We start from the raw sequence: 14,483 nt of genomic DNA, 5'->3' as shown, positions 1-14,483 counted from the left end.
TCGAACCCGCCCTCCCGCTGAACCCCAGCAACTTCAAAGATAAGTGAGTGAATGATTGGTTGAATGATGACATCACTTGAAATGATCCTTCCCACAACATCAAAGTCCCCTCCCCTCCCGTTTTACCCCCCGCCCGCCCGCCCGCCAAAAGTCCAATGGGCAAACAGGACATCATCAGATCCCGCCCATCCTCATTCCACCCCTCTCGTGGTAGGACCAGATCGGACATGGATGACAGAATCCACCGAGCTTTCTAATCCTCCGACATGACGTGCCACTTGGCGATCTGGCGACGCGGGTGGTCGCAGATCTCCCTCCAGTGCTCGCCGGGCGTGCCCGCCGACGACGTGCCCAACACCAGGCGCCCAATAATGGGGTTGGGGCAGCGTGAGTTGCCTGTGTCTGAGTCCATCAGCAGCAGCTCCACGCTGGTGTCCCTCAGACCCTCTTCAGAGGGCAGATCAAAGACAAAGAGCTCATTAAAGACCGGGTTTGGGGAGCACTTCTTCACGTGGGTCTTCTTCTTGCACACCCGCTTCTTTCCGTGATACATGTTCACCTTGACGTACGGATCTAGAGAAGAGAAATGGAAAGAGAAGATGAAAAAAAGTAAGCCAGAAAAGTCATGGTGAATATCCATCCCTGCAGCGGCTGCTGAGTGGCATATTATTCCTCAGCCCGATCGATACAGCGATCGATGGAGCGGAAATGATGGATGTTAGTGATGAGGACAAAAGAGGCTGGCTGTGTAAACACTCAGTGTGTATGTGTGTGTGTGTGTGCTTGTCACTAAAGTGCTCTCTATCACATCCTGATCAGATTACTCTGGTGCGGTGGCGGTGTCATTATGGGAACTATCGCGGCATCTAAAGTAGTTTGGGCGGCGTGGCAGGAAGCGCAAAGTGATTTTTGTCTCATCTGTTTATGGTTATGTGGAGGAAGTGCATGCATGCTTGCATCTGTGTCTGCAGCTGTCGCATGGATTGCATTTTAAAAAGGCCCAGTTAGAAGTCGTAATACCTGTAGGTCCATTGTTTTCAGTCTTGGGCAGGTGTCGAGCTTTGAGAACAACCACGGTCAGAGTGTTGGTGGTGGACTGGTAACACAGGGAGAGAAGTAACTCACCACGGCCTGAGGACTTCTGCGGAGAGACGGAGAGAGGGTTAAGGGTGATGGGAGACAAAATAGGGGTGAAAATAAAGCACAAAGGTGATGCAAAATGAGATGGTAGGTATCTTTCCAGGTACCTTGATATTGCACCTTTAATGGCACAGGAGCTGTATTTAAACAAAACCTAAGTGTGAGAAAACAAGTTTCAGTTGGATGTATTTGCTGTTTATAGTGAATTTATATATAGCTAAATTAAGATATATGTCATCTCAGTGCCACGGTGCATGGTAAGCTCAACCTCATATTATTATTGCTTTTTTTATTGCAGCACGGAGGAAAATTTCCCTTTGATCAGGAATAATCCTCTGACAGAACCAGAATCAGGGCGGGCTGACACCTGCCGCGACTAGTCTAGGTGGGATGGGGTACACCGGTGCATACATCTAAATTCGGTAACACACAATGCTCCAGACATCCGGCAAAATATTTATAAATCTGAATATCTTTCCAGCTAATCAGCCACATCAGTGATCGCTGGAGCCTGCGACTCAACGGCCTGTCAACTAAATGATCATGACCTGCTGATGTGATGTGGTGCGTTCTCACATCTCAACCAGCGCGAGATGTGTCACCGAGAAGCTCCCTCACACACAAACACGTCCACGTCCACACCCAAGAAAAGTTGGCGCCTCGTCGGCTGCGATCGCACCTAACGAGATCTCATGCCTTTGCTAATGGTTGCCGTGGCAACGGGGAGTAAGCGCACAGACAACTTCTGGCCCTGACCGGCTCTCAAAATACAGATACGATCGTGCTGTCGACGTGTTTCTGCACGATCCCTACTTTTTCGTCTGCTTCCAGGGTGAAAGCAGGGCGATGGAAATGCTGCTTGCTATGTGCTCACACACACTCACACACACACACACAAAGCAAAGAGACAACGTGCTGCAGACAAAGAGAGCCACCACCCAGTTAGCAAAGAGCTGCATCTTGACAGACGGAACAACGCAGATCCCCCCCCAAAAAAAGGAAATTAAAACAAGTCTCACAGCATGTAATATAAATAACTACACGGAAATACTGAATACTGGATGTAAAACCCAATAAACCATTCTGTTTAGTCATTGTCCCTTAGCACGCTGGAAAGCCGTGTTATAAATCTGTCAAAACAAGATGTTTTCCTGTGCTTTTATACGCATGTGAAATGTACGAACCAGAGCAAATACATTCTCTTTAGTCAAAGAAGATGACTGGTGAGTGCAGCTGTAACAAGCAAGCAAATAAATAAATCCAGTCTAGTTTCCATTTGATTGCACAAGCACAGGTTCCGACTCCTCCCTGCTACAGAGGTTTATTAGATTTCTCTCCTCCAGGATCCAAAATGAGAAAATGAACAAAGTTAGTCTCAGCACAAGAGAGAGCCAGCACGAGAGAGGTTAGGGTGTATTATCCTCTCGACGATAAAACTATGGATGGATTTCAGAGCGGATGGAATAAACGTTTTCTCAGAATCGGACTCCCATTTCCCCGGCACTTCTCCGCGGCACTGTATCGTATCACACATCATTAGAGATGTTACATGTTCCTCTTGGGGAAAGTACGAATGTGAGCGAACATACGCGCTCCCGCCTTGCAGGTGCTGCTTCCATTTTAGATGAACTTACAGCATCAGCCAACACAGATCTACCACGGACCTTTGACATTTCCATCAGTTAGTGAAACCGGGAGCCATAATCACTGTTCAGTTTAATTTACCTGAGCTAGAAACTTATGTTACATACTGTATGTTTCTTATTATTCTTATGATATAACTCCTCCACCCACTGTGAAATGTTTGTGGTCCTCTCAGATGCTGGGAAGAGCCATTCCTGAGCAGAAGTCTATTGACCTGCTGCCCACAGATCTATAAAGGTATGGTGCGGATACTTTTCCCTATTCACTACTGATGCGCCCTACCCTGTGTTACACATTAATTATCTGGTGATGTTTGGATATAAAAATATTCACTGAATCACCATAATCTGAATGTTTTGAATACAGTTCAAGCTGTTGAATTCACTGATTCTACTAAAACAAATCTGCTGAAACAAAGACTTTCTTGCATCCACGCTGGAAGCTTTGAGCTCCACCCGAGATCTCAGTGTCAGCTTGCAAATCCATAATGTTGCAACTGATCTCATCTCCGCGGAGGGATGCATTTCCCATCCGCTTTCTCCACGGGCTTTACTTAATATTAACTCTTTTCTATCCCGACCAGAGGCGGATGCAGTTAAAGTGAACTCCCTCAGTGTCTCTGCATAACGTATCAGCTCCGATCTAATTTAAAAGTGTGATTTAAGATACGAAGTCTTTGAATTATTAAAGATCTCAAGTTCCATTCTACGGTACATGAAATGCAAATGAATTTCAGAATGATTATGTACTGATTAATGTTTAAATAGTAGAAGAGCTTCATTTGTTCGCTGCATTTCCCTTAGCTGCCCTGCTGCTTGTGCTTTTAGGAGCTAGGGATTCAGCCACCGATGCTGTAATGACAGTTTTCATTATATACTGTATGTTGTGTATATACAAATTTAGTGTCAGTGATTCAAGTGAAAAAAAAAACAGACAAAAACGAAAGCTTCAACTATTAGTAGTAACTCTCACCTTGACATTCCTCTTGATAATCTCTCGGCTCATCAGGACACGCCCCTCGGAGAGGTCGATCCCGGACAGCGGCACGAGCGTCTCCCCGATGACCTCGTCGCGAGAGAACCTGTCGAAGCTCAGAACCATGAAGTGAAGAGCCAGCTCCGACACTCGGGCCAGCGGGATCCCGTAGAAGCTGAAGGTCTCGTCGAAGGCGGGGTCCAGAGTCTTGCGTAGGACCCTGGTCTTCACGCGGTGCTTTTTCTCCGGCAACAGCGTCAGCTTGATGTAGGGGTCAGAGGTCAGCGACTGCTCATCGGTTGGGCTCAGACCATGGGCTTCCTGGATCAAAAAGTCAAGTCAAGAGAAGTTACTACGACTGTTTGATGTTGTTCTTACACAGATTTATGTAGTGTGAATAATACTGTACCTTGATATGGACAATAAAGGCCTTCTTCTCTGGCTGGTATTCAAGGGAGAAGTGGAGGGTCCCTAGCCCACCCTCCTTCTCCTCTCCTTGGGGCCTATCCACTGCAGGAGTAGGCGCCTGGCTGGAGAGGGTGCTGGATGGCGAGGGGAGATCACGGCGGTCCACGACACCAGGTTGGGTGAACCCTGCGTGAGGAGAGGGCAGCTCCAGGTCTGGAGAGCTTCGCACCTTCTGATGGTGGTGATGGAACGGCTTGGTGGTGAAGTTGCCGTTCAGGTCCCGCTTCTCCAGATCCAGGTGCAGAGCTGGCCTGGAACCATTCGGACTTGACGCCAGTTTACCGGTGCCGGTTGGACTCATCGCGGACGTGGTGTGGCAGTTTCCGTTGACGTCGGTTTTGCCGGCGTCGCTAGGCGTCGTGGTGGCAGACGCGGCGAACTTCTTCTTGCCGCTGAGGCTCTCGGGGTAAATGTCGACCCCTTTGAGCATGTGCACGAACTTGTAGGGAGGTGTCTTCTGGGATTTGGTGTTTTTACGCTGGCAACAGATCCACGCAAAGGCTGACACAGTGAAGACAAGTCCGAAGACACTCACCACAGCAACACCCACGGGCACTGCCACTGTAGAGGAGGACAGAGAGAGTGGACGGAGGGAGAGTGTGGGAGGAAAGACGGGAAAAAAATTAGTTGAGTTAAATACCACACATCCCAGAAGACAATCCGACCAACAACTGTTCAACTTGAGCAACCTCAACAGATGTTGTCGTTGTACCGAGGCAACCGCATCTATTTTGCGTTTGTGACTGACGCAGGCTGCAGTCCTGACTCACGGGGGGAAGATGAAAACAACGCAATCTGTTCATCCCCGATCGAGTACTGTGCACACATTTCCAAACAAGGCTACAGAACTTGAACAGGAAACAGCTGGTGTAAGTAATGAACTGCTGGGAAAAACTACACCGCTACGTCACAGATGACTGGTTGGTTCCTGGATGGCAGGTTTATGTAAATATCAAGACGCAGCGTAAACACTTTTAAACTCAAACAAGCCAAATTCATGAACATTCCAGTCAGTAAAGAGAGAAACAGATTTGTATAGATTATATTACATTAGTTTAGGCAGGGCAGCTCTGTCTGACATCACAGTGATTACAGTAGAAGAGAAATGTATCTTGTCCAGATGCAAATGAAATGATTTACTCTGTGAGGAAAACAGTCAGCACTTTTTAATCCTGTTTGATCTCAACCACAACTAGAGTGGCACTTTCAGTGGCTTAATCCATATAATTCTATGGTGTCACTATGTACAAATCATGGACGCTTTTATTGGTGGAATGTGACTCAACAGCAATCACGCTGCCTTCTCATGCAGCTCGATTTAATAGCTCCATTTCAGTGGAGGAAATCCAGACCATTGCCTGCAGTTAGGAGGGCGGCCCACTGGAAAGAGAGGGGGGGTTGCGGTGGTCAATCACTCGCCGTGCTTGTCTTTTTGCTGTGTCTTTATTTTCCCCATCTGGACAAAGCTGCTGTTATTCACATGTGAAATTAGTACTGCATTTTCTACTAATCATTTGTTCATACTTTCCTCATGTAACGTCCATGATGCAGACCACAAACTATAAATATAAGAAATAAAAGCGATATATTTCTTCTTCATCAAAATGCCGAATAATTAATTTACATTACATTTTTGAGCATGTATGTAGTAAAATTCCGGTTTCCTACTGTATGGTATTATTGCAGAGGTTCCTATGTATACACTTATTTCTATTTTCAGCTTACTGTGCCCCATTTATGGCATTACAGCATCAATCTAACCTCTCACCCAGCCTCATATGTGAGTGAGCAATGGGAGGACCAGTGATTTCATATCACGAGACTTGTACGTACAGTTTTCTCCCCTTTTTCTCATTAATATTTCAGTCTGGAGTCCAGGGTGGAGTGGTTTTCCAGGCAATAACAACAGACAGATGGATGTGGCAACGGGAGGGCGGTGAGAGCAGAGCTCCTGATCCTAGATGGATTCATTTCTTTTATTTTTTTTTATGTATTTGAAGGCGATTTCCAGGATTCAGATGAATTTTACTCCAATTCAAGTGAATGTTAACAAACGGTGGTAGGATTATTATAGAGACCTCCACCCTACCGGTTGGTCTCCTGATAATTAGCACCTAGACTCGCTGCAAAATGGAGGCTGGAAGTCAAACACGTTGTTTTATCAAGTAGAGGGTTTAAGAGACACATACACACACGAACCAAGTCTTTTTTTCAGCCCTCCCCACACACACACTACTTTCATACAAACAAAAGAAACGGGAAGCCAACGTCAACATCAAAATAGGCTCAAATAGAGAGTATCATTTGGCACCACTCAGAGAATCTACCCCCCAGCAACATTCACGTCCGTCCGTGGCTCTTTAAAGTGATTCAGTGAGGACGGAACCTGAGTTTGGACTCACCGAGCTGAGCTCCCTCCTCCACCATTGGAGCCATGGTCGCTGTCCAAGGTGCTGAAAGAGTCCTGCTTGAAACGCCGAGATCTCTTTGCCAAGTCTCCCGATGTCGACGCGCACTGTCTAACCGCAATATCTCGATTAAGTCGAATAATATAAAGGCTTCTCTAATTAATTACCAAAAAAAATAACAATAAAAACAAATCTGCTTTGTTATCCCAGAGAGAAGGATGGAGGGATGCTGCGTCCTCGCCCTGCTGCTGTTACTCTGTGATGCGTGAGTGTCTCGGAGGGGCAACACCCCGTCTCTCTCTTTCTCTCTCTCTCTCTCTGCCTCTCGTTCACCATCTCTCTCCCTCCCCTACCGGTAAGGCTGAGCTCATCAGTGCTGACGCAGTAGTGACGGAGGCTGGCTGTGAAATCAGGACCCCCGGTGAAGCAGCACAACAGGCCTGCCAATTTCCCTGATTGATTCTTAGAGAATGAAGACTCTCAGTCTGTATCGCTCTCCCTCGTCTGTGTGTATTTGTCCTTACTCGAGAGGAGTGGTACACGGATACTGCGCTCCTCTCCTTAGAAGAGATAGATCATTGAAATACGTGGCAATTTTGCTGCTTTATTCTAATATATTCACGTTACTTAAGCAACAGGTGAGCGCTTGTGGAGTTAAACTTAATCTCTGCTTTCAAAGGGATCCTAAAACCAACAAGAAAAAGCAGAGAATGATTCAGAACACAAGACACAACGAGTGCAACAAGTTTTATAATAGTACCTTTCCATCTTCCATTGATGTCTCAGGGCGATTAAATACAAATACCTGCCACATACACACTGCATTGTGTTTGCCCTTACACATTTAAGTCAACCTCTGTATCCTAAACCACGCTGACAAATAAAAAGAATACAAACTAGTAGCTGGTGTCAGACAGCAAAGAGACAAAGTGGTCAGTTTAAAATTTAAAAGTTATAAAATACTGACCCCTGGTGTTCATAGTAAAGAATACAATTTTCCCTGAACACAACTTAGAAATTGCTTGGTAGCTTAGTTTCACATAAACAAAACACTCTTAAAAACTACAGATAAAAGAAAGATTAAATAAAATAAAATTAAAAATAAGTAAAATAAAGTCTAGTCAAATAAAATAAAATAGTATAAGCAAAATTGTACAAATTAGCGTATGAACAAATGTACAAGAAATAGAGACTCTCTGCTCAGTCAGGTTATATATTGTATACACAGGGATTATAGTAAGAAACAAAGGCATCAAATGTAAGGTTATGAGTTCCTTTAGTAATTGTAATTAAGATTATTTATTTATTTATTTGAATCTTGTTTACTTTTTGAAATGTATCACGCTGGTTTTCAGACATTGCATCTATTGTAGTCATGTTTTTTTAAAACATCCAAACCAATAGCCTTATTAAATAAGTAATTAATTAGGAGGTCAGAGTCAGTAGATGCAAACAAGTAAAGCTGATTATTATTAATGATCTGAGGAAAGCATGTTTTACCTAACTAGCCCTTTTTATTGTGTCTACTGACCTTTGTCTTTCAGGTGGTTAGTGGGTTAAACGTATAGTATTCTCATGCGTCTGTAACTTGAAAGACCGGTCTGGGCTCCTGATAGACTCGTCTTGTAGAGAACTATTGTCTGTGAGTGTTTTATTAATGTTTTATCTCACAGCACTGACAGGTGTTATCATGTTCCTGTAAAGTGGTTTTATTCCTTTGGAAGTGAAAGCGAAAGAAAAGCTCACACACGTGATCTGTAACTCCAAGCGACGTGACATCAGGAGAGTACAAAACATGTGTCGTGCGTCCTTTGTTCATATTTTCATTCCCCACCTCCACAGCAGCAGCTCGACTCCCGCACACCACGCAGGTAAGATACAATGCAGTTTTTACTGTACACTGGTAAACTATACACTAACTGTAAAAATGTTTCTGTTGAATTCTTCATCAGCCGTAATGTTGTTTTTAATTTTTATTTTCTGTAAAGTTCAAACACTGTTTTAACCTTTTCAGCTGTGATGGCAGCAGCAGTCTTACCCAGCAGCAGAGGACTGGCTAGAGTCAGTACCTCCAAAGGCCTCCTTCTCATCTTGTCTCTGCTCAGTCTGGTTCACGTCTCAAGTTCAGTGTTGACCCATGACCAAATTGTAACTACATTTTTATTTAATATTTTATTTGTAATGTAAAACATTTACACACATGCGACAATTCTCCATGAGCTCATAAACACTTATATCCACATTCATCTTTAAATTTCAGATGATGTTCAGGGAAAGCATGAGGACAGCAGTAGAATACCTAAAACGAGAGAAGGTGGGTCAGATAGTTATCAACACATTCTTCCTCCATGTCATATTTGGTTTGTGTGCATGCAAATAAATATTTTAAAAGTATGACCAAAGAACTGCAACTAGTAAGTGCAGTATATACATCATGCTCTAATAGTAAATTGAATGTGTGCTAAAAGTTTTATTCTCCTCCATCAGGTGGAAAACCAGCGTCGGACTGAAACTCTCTCAGAACTACTTGATCTGGCAGGTTCGCTCAACACCAAGGACCAGCTGGTAAATGTTTGATTTAAAACCGCTGCAAGTTATCGTGAGCTCATCAGAGAGTTGTTTAAAGGTATATACGCAAGAGCAAGTCTCATTCTCACGATGATATTTCTGGGAAAATTTCAGGAAATATTCAGAGAAAACCTCCAGAGAGCAGCGAAAAATGCAAGAAAACAGAAGGTGGGTAATTCATTCTCAATGTTGCTTATGTGCTGGGTGAAAGAGTTGCATGTTATGTGCATAGGTAGGAAACAAAAATTTATGGAAAATGTACATTTCATATGAGTGTTTTAAGTGATGTGATGCAGTGTAGTCTGTGAGAACACATGCAGTGCATACTACATGTAACAGGTTGGTACAGACTGGCTGCAGGGATACACTGTACATTAGACAGATGTTCAATAGTTCCAGTGAAACCAACTGATGGAAACAGAACGGTGGCCAGGTGCATGTGACCGAGTTGATGCTGCTGACAATGGGTCTGAGCGAGACTCCTTCCTTGATTATCTTAGGGAGTCCATAGATACATGAGGTGGCCTCTCCGGGGTACAGGATAGTAAAGTTATCAGTCAATGGCAATGCAAGTTTCTTACTTCAGCCTTAGGCTCTCTGCATTGGTCCAATTGTTGCTCCTGATGACAGACTCTGAATTTGTTCTGGCGTTAGGGTGAAAGTTCAGTCCCCTGGCTAAAATATGTTTTTCAGTTGAATGAACTCCCTATCTGGCAGTTTCATCACCCAGCCGAGTGTGGTCCTGTCATCCCGTTTTCTCTATCAGTCAGTTCTTCTGTTTGGTGTGACTTGTTATCCTTGGTTTGTATAGGAAGACTAGAAACTTCCTCCAAAATGTCCTTAGCCAGGTGCGATGCCAGTTTTTTTGAGCATGTGTTCAGCTTCGAACATGAGAGCATCAATGGTGAAGTGAACCTGTCTCAAGTTGGGTCTTAGCTTAGCGGCACCTTAGGTTAAAATGTAAGTGGTTCCTGTAATCTACAAGTTTCCTTGATGTCCACTCATGCTACCATTCGAAGGGTGCTTGTCCTGATAATAACTTGAACGCCCATCGATAGGTCGTTACAGGAACATTGTTTGGGGAAGAAAAACTGAATCCAAACAGATCCATTTGATCTTGGGCAAACAGCTGGTTGTTGACTAGACCCTAGTCATGCCATTTTCAGGGTAACAGCCCACCAGTCTGTTAGAACTGAAGAAGCTACTTGGATGAAACACCTTCAGGAAACCCTTCAAGTCCAGTTGCCTTTGTTTCAGCTTGTTTTCTGGATATACCGTAACCTGGATGACCGAGAACCTTTACACACACGTAGCAGGCAGATGTTACCACAGTTAGTTTTAGAGTTAACTAAACTAATGGATATTTATGGTCTTTTGCTTGTTGTTACTTGGCAGTCGACTATGGTTTAAACAGGATAATACCTTTCATTCGGTAAACTGAATGTGTGCTAAAAGATTTCTTTTCCTCCACCAGGCAGATGAGAAATCTGACCTTACATCACGCTCAACTCTAACTGGCGACCTCTTAATGCAATTTCAACCTACACTGGAACTCGCGAAGTCGGTGGCTGGTGACTCTCCATCACTAGAAGAATTGATAAATATCTCAGAGCGTTTACTTGAGAAAGGCAAGGTTTACTTGCGCAAGAGGATGAAGAACCTTGATGCAGAAAACCTGAAGTCCCAAAGGGAACTGTAAGAAATTAGGAATTTTTATTAAATTCTCAGCAGCGCTGAACTGAACTTTAACATCTTGCCCCATTAACCTTGTGCAGACTTAGCCCTCCTGAGTGTGATGATATCATGTACTGTTGTTCAATGTATGATTGTGTTCGCTCATGGTGCGTTTGTTATGGTCTTTTTGTTTGTATGTATATGTTGCTCATGTCTGCATGATATGCACTGTTTCGTGTTTTTCTGTGACAGACTGTGGAAACAAATTTCCTTATGGGACAATAAAGGCTATCTATCTATCTTTATTTTCCATGTGTGTCTCTGCTGATCTGTCATGTTATGCTGTTTACGTTCTCAGTGACACTATATAAAGCTCTAAGGGTAATATAAAGTTTGCCGGGACAATAATCATGTATCTATAAGCGTGCAACATTAAAATATATTTCTGTTATGAAGATATACCCTGTAACTGTGTTTTACTGTCATTAAAAGTTTGATTAAAGACACAAGATGTCAAGATGTGGTGATGGAGAAGCTTTTAATTGTTCACTTTATATTGAAACACTGGTCGGTATTTCCAGACAGCAGCTGCCGTTAATAACAAAGAAACTTTGTACTTGTTTGTCTTCTACGTTGTTGTTAATAAAAAATTTAAAAAAAAAATTAAAAAAAATAAATTAAAAAAAATAACAAAGAAACTTGTCTGTTGTTGCCGTAGAGCCGTTGCCAGCGTTGCCTGGTTGACAATCCAACTTTAAAGTTGGTGTTTATGCTTGAGGCTACTCATTCGTCAAACTCCTCCAAACCCCATCCTTCCTATTCCCAACCCCGACTATAACCTTCAACTATTAACAACCTCAGCTGTAGCAACAAGAATCATAAACATATTGATCTGTATTTCTTCCTGTTACAAATCTATCTAGACACAAACAGGTTCAAGGCAGGTGAGGCCAAGGTGCAGACAACAGGTAAAAGGCAGAGTAACTGATTAACTGAGCTTTCATTCATTTATCAAAATGGTGATAAAGCCAAGGCAGGGAGTGCTGGATGAAAATCTAAAGCTAAAGCTGAGATCCAGAGACAGAGGCTGGAGGTGGTGGCAGAGATGAGCAGAGCGTGGGGAGAAATGATGGTGGATCTTTGTCTCTGTCAGATTATTTACATAATGGTGATGGGTGCTGATTGGATAGGCCTCCTGGAAATATTTGCCCGGGATCCCAGTAGACAGACAATAGATGATAGAGTACTGTGGTGTGGATGAGACTCTGCTCTGGTTTCACCACACCTGTCTCCACCCTGGCATTAAAGGGGAACTCACACATATTTAGACCATTAGTACATAAGTGCTGACATGGGCGTGGTAGTTGGGGGAAAAGGGGACCTGACTACCCAGGGCCCGAGTAGGGAGAGGGCCCATGAAACTCCTGATTTATTTATTTATTTATTTATTTTCTTTATTATTTTTTTTTTTTTTAATGAATTGGACCCTCCAATTAATTGGTGTCATAATGTATTTCAAATATATTGATAACATCAACTGAGAGAATGAACTTTGTGTCACAGCCCTCCCAACACATTGGACATACTGGGAGCCCCCCAAAACGTTAGAACACAAACCAGATGTAACTTAATGTTTATAGATGTTTGAGCACAAGTAGGCCAAATGCATCAATTCAGGTGGTGAACGAAAGCACCAGTCATCAATGTAATCTGATCTGATTTTAGCTTAAAACCCGATTTATGCTTGTTTATTCATAAATAAATTCCTCCAATTTTTTTTCCTCACGTACTTGGATAGGGCCCCACTGACATAGAGTGTACAGGGCCCAGAATTTGGTGCTACGCCCCTGAGTGCTGATTCAGGCACTAGTCAACATACATATTATCACATTAGACAACATTAGGACACTTCTTCATAGTACCTAATAAAGCAGTTATTAGGTCAGCATTTATGCAGAGGTGGACCTTGCTGACCATATTTGACCCTGATTTAACCTGAGAATGTTGCTTTGATCTTCTCTGATTGGTTGGATGAAAACCACACGCTGCCAGACCTCACTGAGAGGCACCAGGACGGCAATTAAAATGTGTAACAGTGACAGTGATTGAAGCAGGCTAGACGTCAAGGTCCGTAACTGGAAAGACAGGAGGAGTTGAACGTTGCATGCACTGGAATGTTGTCAGAGTGTTTTAGGTCAGTTTTTATGTCGCAACACTAAATGGTGTGATCATGTTCCCGTAAAGAGGAAATGAAAGCGAAAGGACAGCTCACAGAGCACAACCTGACAACAGGAGTGTATAAAACATTTGTTGTTTGTCGTTCACCACCTGTGCATCAAGCTCTCCTCACTCAGCAGGTAAGATTACTGAACGATAAGATAGTTACTCTCAGCACACCAAAAAGTTTCGCTGTAAATTGTAAAAAGGTTTCATGGTTCACACACGTTGCTTTTTAATTTTCTATCATGTTCACAGAGAGATTTATTTACAGCTGTGATGGCAGCAGCAGTCTTACCCAGCAGCAGAGGACTGGCTACAGTCAGAACCTCCAAAACCCTCCTCCTCATCTTGTCTCTGCTCAGTCTGGTTCACGTCGCAAGTTCACTGTTAGACCAGCACACACTGGTACATTGTTTCTAGATCTACATTTTCAAATGATAAATAATTATGGCTAGATTAGAATTTAAGGTTGTTTGTTTTTTTGCATTCATTTTTTGATATTTTCTCTCGTATTTCAGGAACAGCTCAAACGCAATCTTCAAACCCTCGAGGAACAAGTAGCAAGAAAGAAGGTGAGTGTGTCAGTTTAGCTGGCAGAGTTAATTTATACAAGAATACTCTATACGTATTCATTTGGTTTGATTTTCTCCTCCAGGCCCAGAACAAGTTAGACAAAGTCCTCATATCAGAGATCATAGATGATGTGAAAAGCATGATGGACCCTTTGACAAACATGGTCATGAAACTTATGCCTGATTTTACACCAATACCGGAATTAATTAAGGACCTCAAGGGCTTCTTTGAGTCATGTAAGCCTTTCTATGCTAAAATGTACGAGGAAGAAGCTGCATTAATCAAGGACAATGAAGAGAAACTGAGAGGAATGAAGGAGAGGATAACGTCTGTAGAGGAGCATCAAGCTGAACTGTAACGTGTTTGTCTCTGTCTCTGGCTTTATATCTGTTGTATCTGTAAAGCTCCTCTCTCTCTACTGTGTAGCTTCGGTTTTTATTAGATGGTTCTGATGGACATTTGTAAATCATTTAACTTCTGTTGTCAGTAGTTTCCTCAAAATAAGATTTTATGTACTACTGAAATAAGTGACTAAAGCCAATTGTAAATGATTATAAACCTGTGCATTCTTGCTCACTGCAAAACAAAAATGTACTCCTTAACCAATCACCCATTCAGACGATGTACGCCAAGCAAATAAATTCTTATGTCCAAAATACCGTTAAATGCTACTTTATTTCCTTCCAACTTCCGACTTCAGACTTCTTTCGTACATCTCTGTTACATCTCAGTCTCTGTTGAGTCAAGGCCATCTGATCACGGCTTTTCAAACCTTAACTTTCTTAATGATAAAGTGTGGCAAAAATTGACATA

The 14,483-nt window shown here is 42.9% G+C and overlaps 1 protein-coding gene across 1 annotated transcript; it reads right to left on the bottom strand.

Annotated features, from left to right (window-relative positions):
• Nucleotides 1-253: 253 nt before the first annotated feature.
• Nucleotides 254-6,663, bottom strand: syt4 (synaptotagmin IV; the record flags this gene model as incomplete). The annotated part of the gene is made up of 5 exons (XM_084551714.1): nt 254-573; nt 1,021-1,141; nt 3,757-4,080; nt 4,169-4,788; nt 6,630-6,663. 5 exons carry the CDS (start codon nt 6,661-6,663, stop codon nt 254-256), a joined length of 1,419 nt encoding a protein of 472 aa, XP_084407840.1.
• Nucleotides 6,664-14,483: the final 7,820 nt, after the last annotated feature.

The sequence above is a fragment of the Chelon labrosus genome (assembly GCF_963514085.1).
Source record: "Chelon labrosus genome assembly, chromosome: 1".
NCBI classification, from domain to species: Eukaryota; Metazoa; Chordata; class Actinopteri; order Mugiliformes; family Mugilidae; genus Chelon; species Chelon labrosus.
Note: the sequence above shows the minus strand (reverse complement) of the source record. Positions and strands in the feature narration are given on the sequence as shown.